This window comes from Lethenteron reissneri, chromosome 19, assembly GCF_015708825.2.
Source record: "Lethenteron reissneri isolate LAM-NWPU_2019-01 chromosome 19, ASM1570882v1, whole genome shotgun sequence".
NCBI lineage: Eukaryota > Metazoa > Chordata > Hyperoartia > Petromyzontiformes > Petromyzontidae > Lethenteron > Lethenteron reissneri.
In genome coordinates, this window is record NC_083797.1 from 14,743,569 (window position 1) to 14,755,943 (window position 12,375).

A 12,375-nucleotide genomic window follows, 5' to 3' on the forward strand; every position below is an offset into this window, starting at 1 on the left:
CTCCTTCCCTCAGCCAGGGCATTGAAAATGGGTCGTGGATGGGTATTCCAGCATGACAATGACCCAAAAAAACACGGCCAAGGCAACAAAGGAGTGGCTCAAGAAGAAGCACATTAAGGTCCTGGAGTGGTCTAGCCAGGTTTCAGACCTTAATCCCATAGCAAATCTGTGGAGGGAGCTGAAGGTTCGAGTTGCCAAACGTCAGCCTCGAAACCTTAATGACTTGGAGAAGATTTGCAAAGAGGAGTGGGACAAAATCCCTCCTGAGATGTGTGCAAACCTGGTGGCCAACTACAAGAAACGTCTGACCTCTGTGATTGCCAACAAGGGGTTTGCCACCAAGTACTAAGTCATGTTTTGCAGATGGGTCAAATACTTATTTCCCTCATGCGTTTTTCTGCATTTTTTTGCTGTTATTCTGTCTCTCACTGTTCAAATAAACCTACCATTAAAATTATAGACTGATAATTTATTTGTAAGTGGGCAAACGTACAAAATCAGCAGGGGATCAAATACTTTTTTCCCTCACTGTAGCTGCTGAGCACACACCCAAGGCCAAAACCGTAAAGTGTCCAGCCACAAACAGCACGAGCATGCTTCTGCGGCAGTTTGTAACGCTCTTCCTTCTGATACTAGGAAGCCACAGGAACTATGCACTTTTAGATCAGAAAATTTAAAACTGACTTCTTTCGAAGTGCTTTTTGTGTTGATTCTTTTGTCCTTCCCCCGTGCGGTTCAGTACGTACGGTGCAAAAGAAGCTCAACATACGCCCATTGAATGGGCGAGGTTAAAGGGACGATGAGGACGATGGGAGGGTAGGGGATTCCCAACGTGGAGCAATGTGAAGAAAGCAGCAGAGACAGACAGAGAGAAAGGAGAGAGTCGCTCAAAGTCGTTGCTCGGAACGAAGGCCGCGCCCGGGCCCTCACCGTTCAGGATCTGGTCCCACATGATGGTGACATAGTCGTCGCGGTCGGCGCGCGACTGCTCGTGCCAGAAGCCGAGCGCGTGCAGGAACTCATGCTCCACGGTGCCCAGGCGGTCGCAGTTAGCGCCGATGGAGAGCTCCTGCTTCCCGTAGTGAAGGTTGCCCACATAGGACCAGCACCTGTGGGGCACGGCGACCGCGGCACATCTCAGCTGGGTGTCGACGCGGCCCAACGTTGGCACGCCCCGCGGCCCGTAGCGGAGGTCCACGGTTCAAGGATGGCGGACCGCCCTGGATAATGCTGCCATGCGCATTAACTGTAAGACCCTGCACACCATCCGACTCGCTCGCCGGTGGACGTTAATAGTCAGTCAGAATCTGTATTTATCCTGGAGAAATCCGATGAGCTATGAAGCTATTTTTCACAGATGTCTAGTAGGGGCATAGGGTCAGATAGTTACAACATCAAACAATACAAAAAAAACGATAGGAGTGCAAAGTATAAAAAAGGTAATAAAATCACAAAAAATTAATACGTAAAATAGTTTATAAGTTCGAATTGCACAAGTATACCAATTCCCAAGCTTGGGAAAAACAGCAAAGCAACAGCTAGAACAGTCCCAGACCACACCAAGACAACACAGAGTCGCTCAATAAAATTGCACATAAAAATGTAACAATCGATACATGTGGGTAAGGATGAAAGTTACAAATTACATTTACAAATGCAGTTGTATGCAGCACTATCTCGTGACGTCGTTTTCCATGAGCAGTCGGCCATTGTGAGCCGGCGTGACGGTCCACATTCGACGAATTACAAAAATTTACACCATAACTTCGTTCACTAGGACCCACAATTAACGAAGTTCCGGTGTGGCAGTCTACGGAACGAGGTGACAGCAGGAGTGGTGATGGGCTCACGTCCAGGGAGAGTGCGTGCGTGAGCCCCCAAGCAGTTGCGCCGCCTGCAATGTGGTACTGTGTGTGATGGGCAGCGTTTACGTGTAAGAAGAAGAAAACGAGCTAAATTCCAAGCATGCTTGAAGTTACGTTAAAATACAGAAATAAGAACGTGTGGATTGGAGAACACAGGCAGGGCGATGAACATCGTCCACACTGTTAAGGGTTAGTGAGCATTGCTGGGGCGGGACGCGTCGCAGCCAGAAGGGACAACGATCGACGGTCGAGACTAATAACGGAGCGGCAGCCAAGGAATGGAAAGCGTCTGAGCGGACGTCCGCTGGAGAGATGGAGTCATGAGATCAGTTCGTGCGTGGGTGCCGGGCAGATCGTCACATCGCCGGATCGCAAGAGGTGGCGGCGGTTTCAGGAGGCCATCTAGCAGTGGATGGATCGTGGCGAACGATGGTGACGATGGTGATGATGACGATGGTGGTGGTGTGGAGAACATTAGCGTAGCGGTTAACGTGCTGTGCTACGAACCCGGCGGCCCAAGTTCGATTCCCGCTCACGGCCAACACCAGCAACGATTATCTGAACTGGTTCTGGGCCTACCCTAGGTCGACTCAGCCTCAAATGAGTACCTGGTGCGGTGTGTAAACATCAACACTGGGAGACGAAGGCAGTAGGTCATGGTGCTGGCCACCCACCCCCTCGTGTACCGTGCCGGCCTTCATAGGTGCTCGCTAACAGCACTTGCCCCAACAGTCTGTTAATGCTATACTGGGGATCTTTGTCTTTGATAATGGCGGGTGGTGAAACGTGAGATAGTGAGAGAGTTACCCGCTGTCTTTGATGACTTGGATGTACTCTCGCTCGCCGGCCCAGGGCTTGAAGTCGATACAGGTCTTGAGTCGGTACATCTCAAACGCTTGCATAATGACGCCCTTGGCATTCACGTCTAAATGTACAAATCCAGACGCAAACCCTTGCTCATAAATAAATGTTGGTCTTATTCAATACACAACATTCGCATTGCACCACCGCCCTCTTTGGAGACCCCGAGATAGTTGTCACTCGGCAAGATGCAAGGATTGCCGCCTGTCCGGCAATTGGCGTCTGTGTACGGCTGGCAAGTATTGATTTGCACCAAGGCAGTGATATATGTTATCTACCTCGCCTCGTATACAGGAGGTCGTGGGTTCGATCATAACCCTGACGTCTGCTGCATATTTGTAGTTTGCGTGTTCTCCCCGTGGTCACGCGGATTGTTCTCCGAGTCCTCCAGTTTTCCCTCCAAATTTAGAATCACGCGTTTAGAGTATTTGGCTGCTGCTATCATTTTCAGGTGATAAGCCACTTCGTTGGACTATCATTTGTGGCCATGTTGCTTCTGAAAAAAGAGCTACACAGCTCAGCGAACCTTGCCTGCTAATATAAAAATTAGTTTAGTTAAAAAAACATTTGCACAGAGATCTGGCACTGGCGTTGTTGCGTTGAACTTTATTGTTGCAATCAACTGCGCAGTGTTGTAGAAAGAGGAGACGGTGGCAGCCCTGCCAGAAACAAACACTTCAGCACCTCCGCTGTTCTTCACCGTCTTTGTGTTCCACAATTATCTGCCGCAGTCCAAAAAGGGTGCACAGAGACGTGTAACGTGTTCACCCATCGCAGCAGAAAATAAGCGGAGCAAAATATCGTTGTCTTGAGGGATGCTCATGGGGCTTGGGGGTGAGGCCCCTCCACATACGAGGCTCCCAGAGGTATACGGCAAGAGCTAACGTTGATGAATGTACTGTACTGATGAGTCATAATACCAATGAAACCGGTGTACAGCTGTGTCCTTGTTTCACCGCTGCCTGTTGGGATGGTGGCCACGTTTTTTTTTAATTAACTCTGTAAGTCGGTGGTCTAAATGACAAAATGGCCACACATGCAGACCTGGTGGTCTGGACAAAGCCGTTTGTACATACAATGCTGCACACCACCTTCGTGCGTTTTTAATATGTTCGTATTTTCCGGCCTGCACGAATGTTTCTGCTGTAATGTGTGTTCTGATCATCTTACAAATATGAATTGCAAGTTACGGAAACACGAGACAGATTCGGAGCAATTATTGCACCCATATATATCCACGCACACAGAAGGACATCTGTCAAATACGTCCACTTATCGGCGTATCGTACCGGGCTCGTGTTGTGTCGCAATAAAAACACAACCATTGAAATGCATCGAAGGCACTGGGAAATCGGCGCGACTGACCAAGGCTCATGTCCAGGTAGTAAGGGATGGTTTTGGGCCATCGGTAGCGGTCATCACGGACTGCACTTCGACCCCTTGAATACACCTTACGGAGCACAACACACGCAGCCACACACACGGGGCGCATCCAGAATACATTGTGGCGCATGCAGTGGCGTAGTAAACCACATTATTAGCTTAGGGGCTGCGGAAATCGGTCAAGTAGGGCCCCCAATATTGTGATTTGTCTCGCACTGTCGCACCCAGGCGATTATATATCGCGACTCCTCTTGCCTCATCACATCATTAAGCATTTTCATGAAAACTATTTATTCAAACCGCATTTTGAATATTTTTTGTTCTTTTACACTGTTGTTGAAAACACATCTCGTGGTGGGTGTCAAGGGGGCCCCCTTCTCATAGCTTTGGCCACAACGCTACTGGGCCCATGGCACTCGTGACAAACGTCGACTCGTTAAAGCGGCGCCGCTCTCACTCGGACGCAGCGAACGACGCAAGAGGGGGTGAGGAGGAACCACAGACGAGCGGGGAGGGCAACTGTCACGCGGCGAGGGAGCCGACGTCAACAATTGCCCAAGCTCTGCGGTCCTCTAGTCATGATGCTGAGTCATCGGCTAATTAACGAGCTTTTACATTATTCGCATCGTTGTGCGTGCTTAACCCAGGAGAGTCTCAAGACTCCGTGTGAGGAGGGTGCTGGTGAAGTTGTCGCAGTAGAGGGGCGACGATTTGCTGTTTCTCATTAATACAGCCATGCACGACGTCACTTTCACCATCTTACTCACGATGTTACACTACGAGCGGACGTGCCCCGTGCAGAATGGGCAATCATCAGGAGCAGAAACTTTATTTAGACTGCAGGAGGAATCCGATGAGCTATGAAGCTTTTTTTTCATAAACAACTTAACAATCCTAACACCTTGGTACGTGCGAGGTAGATCACACCACAACTAAACGCACGGCAAGGCAAATTCAGTTGCATGAAGAATTATCTACTCACCTGGTCGTACGCAATGTCTCCCTCAATCAGGTTCATATCTGTAATCGACCGCACACAATCAGTCCGACACCGCGTACATTGCAATCAGCGAGCAACGGAGAAGGTGACGTGCTGCTAACCGTGGGGGTGGGTGGAAGTTGGTGCACAGCGGAGGCTGCGTTACTCTGCCCACTGCTGCCCACGACTGCAATGCGCGGAGCTCGATACGGCACACGTGGATTATAGGAGCGGTGGGTTACAGGAGTGGTGAATTATGTGAGTGGTGGATCATAGCAGTGGTGGATTATAGAAGTGGTGAATTACAGGAGTGGTGGATTACAGGAGTGGTGGATTATAGAAGTGGTGAATTACAGGAGTGGTGGATTACAGGAGTGGTGGATTATAGAAGTGGTGGATTATAGGAGTGGTGGATTACAGGAGTGGTGGATTACAGGAGTGGTGGATTATAGAAGTGGTGAATTACAGGAGTGGTGGATTACAGGAGTGGTGGATTACAGGAGTGGTGGATTACAGGAGTGGTGGATTATAGGAGTGGTGGATCATAGGAGTGGAGGATTATAGGAGTGGAGGATTACAGGAGTGGTGGATCATAGGAGTGGTGGATTATAGGAGTGGAGGATTATAGGAGTGGAGGATTATAGGAGTGGAGTATTATAGGAGTCTTGGATTATAGGAGTGGTGAATTATATGAGTGGTGGATCATAGGCGTGGTGGATTACAGGAGTGGTGGATTATTGGAGTTGGTGGGTTACAGAAGTGGTGGATTATAGGAGTGGAGAATTATAGGAGTGGTAGATTATAGGAGTGGTGGACTACAGGAGTAGTGGATTATAGAAGTGGTGGATTTTGGAGTGGTGGATTATAGGAGTGGTGGACTACAGGAGTGGTGGATTATAGGAGTGGTGGGTTACAAGAGTGGTGGATTATAATAGTGGTGGACTACAGGAGTAGTAGATTATAGGAGTGATGTGTTGTATATTTTGTGATACAAAATTTTTGTTAAATAAAATATATACTAAATATTGGGGTTTGTTCGTTCGGGATCTCCTGCAGTTGATGCATGAATTATTAAATGAGCCGCTGTTGTGTGTGTGTTTTACCATATTAATTAAATGTAAAAAATGTAATAACAATATATACAAGAGGTGGATTATATGACTGGTGGATTACAAGTGTGGTGGATTACAGGAGTGGCAGTAATTGGAGTGGTAGGGGCTGGGTAGGTGGTAAAATTCGCAGCATCGTGAACATGGAAACTTACCCTTGTTAATGTCAAATATGTCCCATTTTTGACCTTCATCCACATCTTTCTCTGAGAAAAAAGAATAACGTCGAGAGTGGTCATCACATTGTATTTTACCTGTGATACGAGTGACATTTGGGGCGTTATGAGATGCGGATGAACTTGACGATTTGGCTGCGAGTTAACGCGCCAGGCCAAATGCACGGAGCGGCTGTCATGATGTCTCACGCCGGGTTTCATGGCCACAGACCACCGAAAACTGCGGCACTCACCCACGGTGTGCTGCCTGTCCGCAGTGGACTGTAACGAGAGAGAGAGCGCACAGCTGCATCAGTCGCAATGCCTGCTCGGTTATTGGTTCACAAGCAGAGAGGCGTTTACAGATCGTCCCAATGTTATCGTTTTTACTTTTTTTCATCGCAAGGAATGAAACACATGTTTATGCTGCAAGAATAACCACGCCTAAAGACACGTCACAGTAGAGTGAGATGAGAAGGGAGACGTAGGAGAATGCGTGGAGGGGGCGGGGAGAGTGAGATGAGAAGTGTAATAAAGGACTCCTTCACACGTTGTCGCTCTCCGTTGGTCCTTTATTGGGTTCTTTTCCTCATACCCGCTGGTCCTCGCTCCGACCCTCGCCGTGCACCCCGCGCACACTCCGTGTGGCTCTCGCCACACCGTCACCTCCGGCCCCTCCGTGTGCTCTTCCTCACCCGCTCGGGCCACACCGCCCTTCGGGTCCCCCACACCCGCTCCGGCTCTCTCTCTCCCGTGCGCACCCGCTCGCTCCGCTGCCCGCGCACACTTCACCCCAGTACGCCTATCGGCCCCAACCACGTGGCAATGGCGCCACTTCTCCCCTCACCGCCAGCGTGGCTCCCCTCTGTCGTTCACTCTCTTCTCCCCCTGCTCCTCCTCCGTCTCTCCCTTATATCCCCTCTCTCACGTGACCCAAACTCCACCTTCTCATCCTGCCCCTGTCTCCGCCCCCACTCACCCCGACGACCAGGCTCCGCCTCTCCAATACACCGGCCCGTGTGAGTGGTGCGGAGGCAGCGCCCACCCTGTCCTTGCTCGCATTACAGAAGGAAGAGGTAGGTGGGGGTGAGTCTGTGGAGGATGTTGAAGATACTGATTGTGATTTTTGTCGCTGTTCTGGAACTGGACCGCGAGCCGGTGGTGCCATGTGAAATTGGGGGTCGTTTGTAGTTGCGACTCGGTAACCTGGCTGCCGCAATCCGGGTGCATTATGTATTTATATTTGTATTCCGCTTGTCTGCTCAGAAAATCCGCACAGACTCTCAACTCCCCTGAAGACAGCTACGTGCAGAAGCAGGGTCCTGCAGAGTGTTCGCTTCGGGGGGGTGGGGGGTGATGCTGCTACGTACATCACTAAAGACACCAACTTTATATCCACATGAACAGAGCAGTCACCTCCTTTCTGTGCAGTCCCGGATTCTCCCAGTAGCAAAAGTAGCTACATAATGCTACGGGCCCCGCACTTTCAAGGGCCCCGCACTAAATGCTTTCAAGCTATCAATTTCGGTTCAGTGATTCTACACTTGCTATATTACTATAGTACTATACTGCCTTCAACGACTGGGTGTTTAAGGTTAGCGATTTGTCGTATTATCTGGCTGTGTAGCAAATGAAAAAATACAATTACTTTATTATGCAAGTAAAAAAATGTGTTTTAATATTTATGTTTTTTAGGGCCCCTTTATAACATCATAAGGTATAGGCCCCGCACTAGCTTAATCCGGCACTGTTTCTGTGCTGTGTTTAACAGTCATTCGAGTTCTGTGCAGTAGCATAACGAGCGTGGGGCAAGCAGGGGGTGCCTTGGCCTCCCCTGGTGGACAAAGCCCGAGTTGGGACCCCCTTGACAACCACCATGAGATTTGTTTTAAACAATAGTGCAAAAGAACGCAACTTATTTGAAACGCGGTTAAAATGTATCTTAATGAAAATGCTTTCATTTATGATCCACGTTTTATTTTAATGTAATTAGAGCAGTAACGTCAATTATATCGCAAAGAGGTAACTGCTACGGAGCTGCAGTGGCTGCATTTGGCAAAGGCGGAGCGCCCCCTACAGCGTCAAATGTCCGAGACCGTGAGCCGAACGGCGATGTGATGAGGCAAGAGGAGCCCGCGATATGAAATAGCCAAGCGTGCGACCGTGCTAGACAAATTGAATATCGGGGCCCCACCTGACCGATTGCCGCACCCCCTGAGCTGATATAATGAAGTTACTACGCCACTGGTTCTGTGTGAGCAACCAACCCTACCTCCCTCCCTCCACATTCTGCTCGATCACACCAAGCCGAACAGCTGTGGTCAAACCATAATCGGTTCGCACACAAACACCGCGGCCGTTTCCAAATACGGCTGTTTCCCGATAACCGTTTTCACAACCGATCAACGGTTCCAAAACGTCAGGAATCGGTCACCGTTTATTGTGGAACGCGAGTAACGAACGGTGCAGCGATCAGCTTGTGTGAACGCAGAAACATCACATCGGCCTAAGTCACGGCGTGGTGACACGTGCCCTCGTGTCTCAGCGATAAGGCAAAGCAAACCCCGAACTGGCCATAGGGCAGCAGTCCATAGGGCAAATGCCTCGGTGGGTTGGTCCATTTCGAGGACCGGTGGGCCGGTCTTTGTGGGGAAATTGCAAATGTGGTCTGAGTAAAAAAAAACGACTATATTTTTTTCCTTCTACGTGACTTTACCGAAAGAACCAATACGATGAATCCCTGCAGTCACGAAAGCTTTAAATCGAAATTTAACGACTATATTTATGTATTAAAATATGTTATTACCTCTAATGTTCCCCGCTTCATTGCTACCTTACACTCTCAGTTGGCATTAAGCCCCCAAATTCGGCAGCCCCAAAGATTCTTCCTCACCGCCTACCCATTTGTTTTTTGGACCCAGCCCTAAATGGGTCAGTGAGATCGCATGTCAAAATCACGCTAACACCACGGTAACACCACGGTAACACCACGTTAATACCACGGTAACACCATGGTAACACCACGGTAACACCATGGTAACACCACGGTAACACCACGCTACGTCACATCGCAACGTCTCGCAGCTACTCCAGAGCCCCGATTTTGGCCCGGTGTGTTTGCAAATTCCTGGGCCTATTTTTTTTATCCCAGTTCACTTCTGCCTGCAAGTGCTGGCTCGCACCACTGCTGGCGGAAGACCTCCTGCACTCAAGGGAGCTCCAGAGGGTTACGGTATATGGTCCACTCTTCCATGCTGATCAGGTGTGTTGGAAGAGGTGGGAGTACCCACACTGCTGATTCACTGTGGTTGACCCCCTTTCACACGGCTGCTGCTGCTCAGTGGACAGAGTTGGGGGGGGGGGTGTTGAGAAAGTTTCCTCCAACGGTTCAACTGTCGCCCAGGACATGGAATTGAACCGGCGACCTCTGAATTGCAAGTCCAATGCGCTCGCCATGACCCCACGATCGCAGCTCCCTTCCTTTCACGATGTGTGTTGAACTTCTTTCCCACCGTACGTAGCCAACCGTGCTAATTGGAGATCATTCCTGCCAAACCGAATACCGTTTTCTTTCAATGCGTTGATTTGAATCATAGGTCCAACTATCTTCTTGGTTCTTTCGGTAAAGTCACGTAGAAGGGAAGTAACAAAATAATAAAAAAATAAAAATAAAACATAATAAAACTATTCTCACGACGTTTCGGCCACAACGCAAGCAGCCGTCCTCAGGTGAAAACCAGGTCCGTCGAGGCGACAGAGTCTGAATGAAACAGCACACGAGCTTGGAGCATATATATAAGCTGGGCGCATTGACAAAGGAATTTGCATATCAAGAGAAATTTAGCATATTTATGGCAAATGCAGGAATGTGATTAGTACTGCATATGCATGTGCATTATGCAGGATTAACAGCATCAAAGGGAGCTGCAGTTGCTGCTGCTGCTGCTGCAGTTGCTGCAGCAACTGCAGCAGCAGCAGCAGCAGCAACTGCAGCTCCTTTTGATGCTGTTAATGCTGTTAATCCTGCATAATGCACATGCATATGCAGTACTAATCACATTCCTGCATTTGCCATAAATATGCTAAATTCCTGTTGATATGCAAATTCCTTTGTCAATGCGCCCAGCTTATATATATGCTCCAAGCTCGTGTGCTGTTTCATTCAGACTCTGTCGCCTCGACGGACCTGGTTTTCACCTGAGGACGGCTGCTTGCGTTGTGGCCGAAACGTCGTGAGAATAATTTTATTATGTTTTATTTTTATTATTTTTTATTTTTTTTATTTTGTTACTTCCCTTCTACGTGACTTTACCGAAAGAACCAAGAAGATGAATCCCTGCAGTCACGAAAGCTTTAAATCAAAATTTATAGGTCCAACTAGGCGGATTAAACGTGCAATGATCGCCTGAGGCAAGTCACATGGGGAACTATTGAGTCCCAACGCATACCCATAGCTGTCAACCCATACGTTTCACTCGTATTCTTGAAAAGGGAAATTGAGTTTTCAGGTCCATACGGCGTACAGCTGTTTCAATACGGGCAAATAAAATATATTTTTGTCTATTTGTTTGTTTGTCCCTTGTGAAGGGACCTTTTAGAATGAACGTTGAAATTTATAAAGGCACAGAGTGATCAATATAAGATCGGCACTGAAAGGGGTTGTCAGGTATGCACATCTCAACTGGATAACAAACACTTCAGTAAGCTTCATTGAGTCACATTACAGAACAATTGCTAAACTCGTCGCAGCTTACAGACTTGCAAGCTCAGATTCCAATGCACAACTACGATGGCGTTTGTTGGTTATCGAGTCAAACATATCACCTTATCAAATAGTCCTGAGCCAGTGGTGAATATTACACGTTCCTAATGCGGGTGCAAGACCTCTCCAGAGGACAACCACTGTTGACCTCCCTACAAAGTGGTACTCATTTAATCAACCACGCAGGGATGATGGTGTGAGGCAAACCCCCAATGTGTATTTAAACTCCCAACCTTCTAATCATTGCGAACCGCTCGCTCTCCCGCTGACCCTCTCGGTTGGATGAACGAGAGGCAAAGCGCCCTCGTGGGCCTTGTAGGTAGCGCCGCGGTGGCGAGATGTTAACTACTTCGCTTGGTATACAGGAGATCGTGAGTTCGATCCCGACCCTGGCATCTGTATATGTTGAGTTTGCATGTTCTCTCCGTGGTCGCGTGGATTTTTTTTCTCCGGTTTCTCCGTTTTTTCCCTCCACATTTAAAATCAATATGCGTTTAGAGTACTTGGCCGCTATACATTTCCACGTGATAAGCCACTTCGTTGAGCTATCATTTATGGCCAGGTCGCTTCTGAAAAAGAGATACATAGCTCAGTGGGCTTTGCCTGGTAAAATAAAAAAAAAGTTTAGTTTTAGGTGAAGCGTGTATCGACACGGGCACTAAAGAGGGAGACATACCTGGATTCCGGTCAAATGAGTGATGAACACCGTGAGAAGAAGCGTGCGGTGAAGAGACGACATCGCTGAGATGGGGATCACGACTACACCACCCGCTCAGTCCTACGGGGTGCCAATGGAAACCACTTCCCTCCTATCTACTGAGGCACGCTGCGCAGGAGACAGTTCGTGCGTGTACTCGAAGGCGTGCCTAGCGGCATCTCGAGGGTTATGGCCATGAGTGCAAAGTTCTCACGTTATCTCGTGAAACGTAGAGGCTCCCAGGGCCATCGTGCACGGTGTGAGAGGCACGATTATCGCGACTGCCATGGCTCGATGGTCAATCTCATGCTGGTTACTTTAGGCGAACGTCTGAGCGAGGGTAAATTTGTGAATTGGAAACGTGGGAGAGATTAAAAGCAGAAGGATTATAATCAGACGTGACAAAGTAAACCACACGAATGAAATTAGACACGTATTGCTGATACACATGTAACGGGTGATGAAGATGATCCTTTAATGATTGTTTGATTGTAACTGCCGCCAATAAAACGTAGCCAGATATATAAATTCCAATTAACCGCTGCAATGCGCTAAGCATAGTTT

The 12,375-nt window shown here is 48.5% G+C and overlaps 1 protein-coding gene across 2 annotated transcripts in view; it reads right to left on the reverse strand.

Moving 5' to 3' along the window:
• MEP1B (meprin A subunit beta) overlaps positions 1 to 11,991 on the reverse strand; it is a 34,773-nt gene extending 22,782 nt beyond the window's left edge. The window contains exons 1-7 of one of the 2 annotated variants that reach the window (XM_061554424.1): positions 11,791 to 11,991; positions 6,607 to 6,634; positions 6,353 to 6,403; positions 5,092 to 5,129; positions 4,092 to 4,176; positions 2,673 to 2,790; positions 931 to 1,109 (exon numbers count right to left, since the gene is read on the reverse strand). In XM_061554424.1, coding sequence (XP_061410408.1) covers positions 931 to 1,109; positions 2,673 to 2,790; positions 4,092 to 4,176; positions 5,092 to 5,129; positions 6,353 to 6,403; positions 6,607 to 6,634; positions 11,791 to 11,853 — 562 coding nt within the window. In that variant the 5' untranslated portion in view covers positions 11,854 to 11,991. The remainder of the gene's footprint in view (positions 1 to 930; positions 1,110 to 2,672; positions 2,791 to 4,091; positions 4,177 to 5,091; positions 5,130 to 6,352; positions 6,404 to 6,606; positions 6,635 to 11,790) is intronic. The other variant, XM_061554425.1, reaches the window with a different exon arrangement.
• Between the last annotated feature and the right edge of the window lie 384 nt (positions 11,992 to 12,375).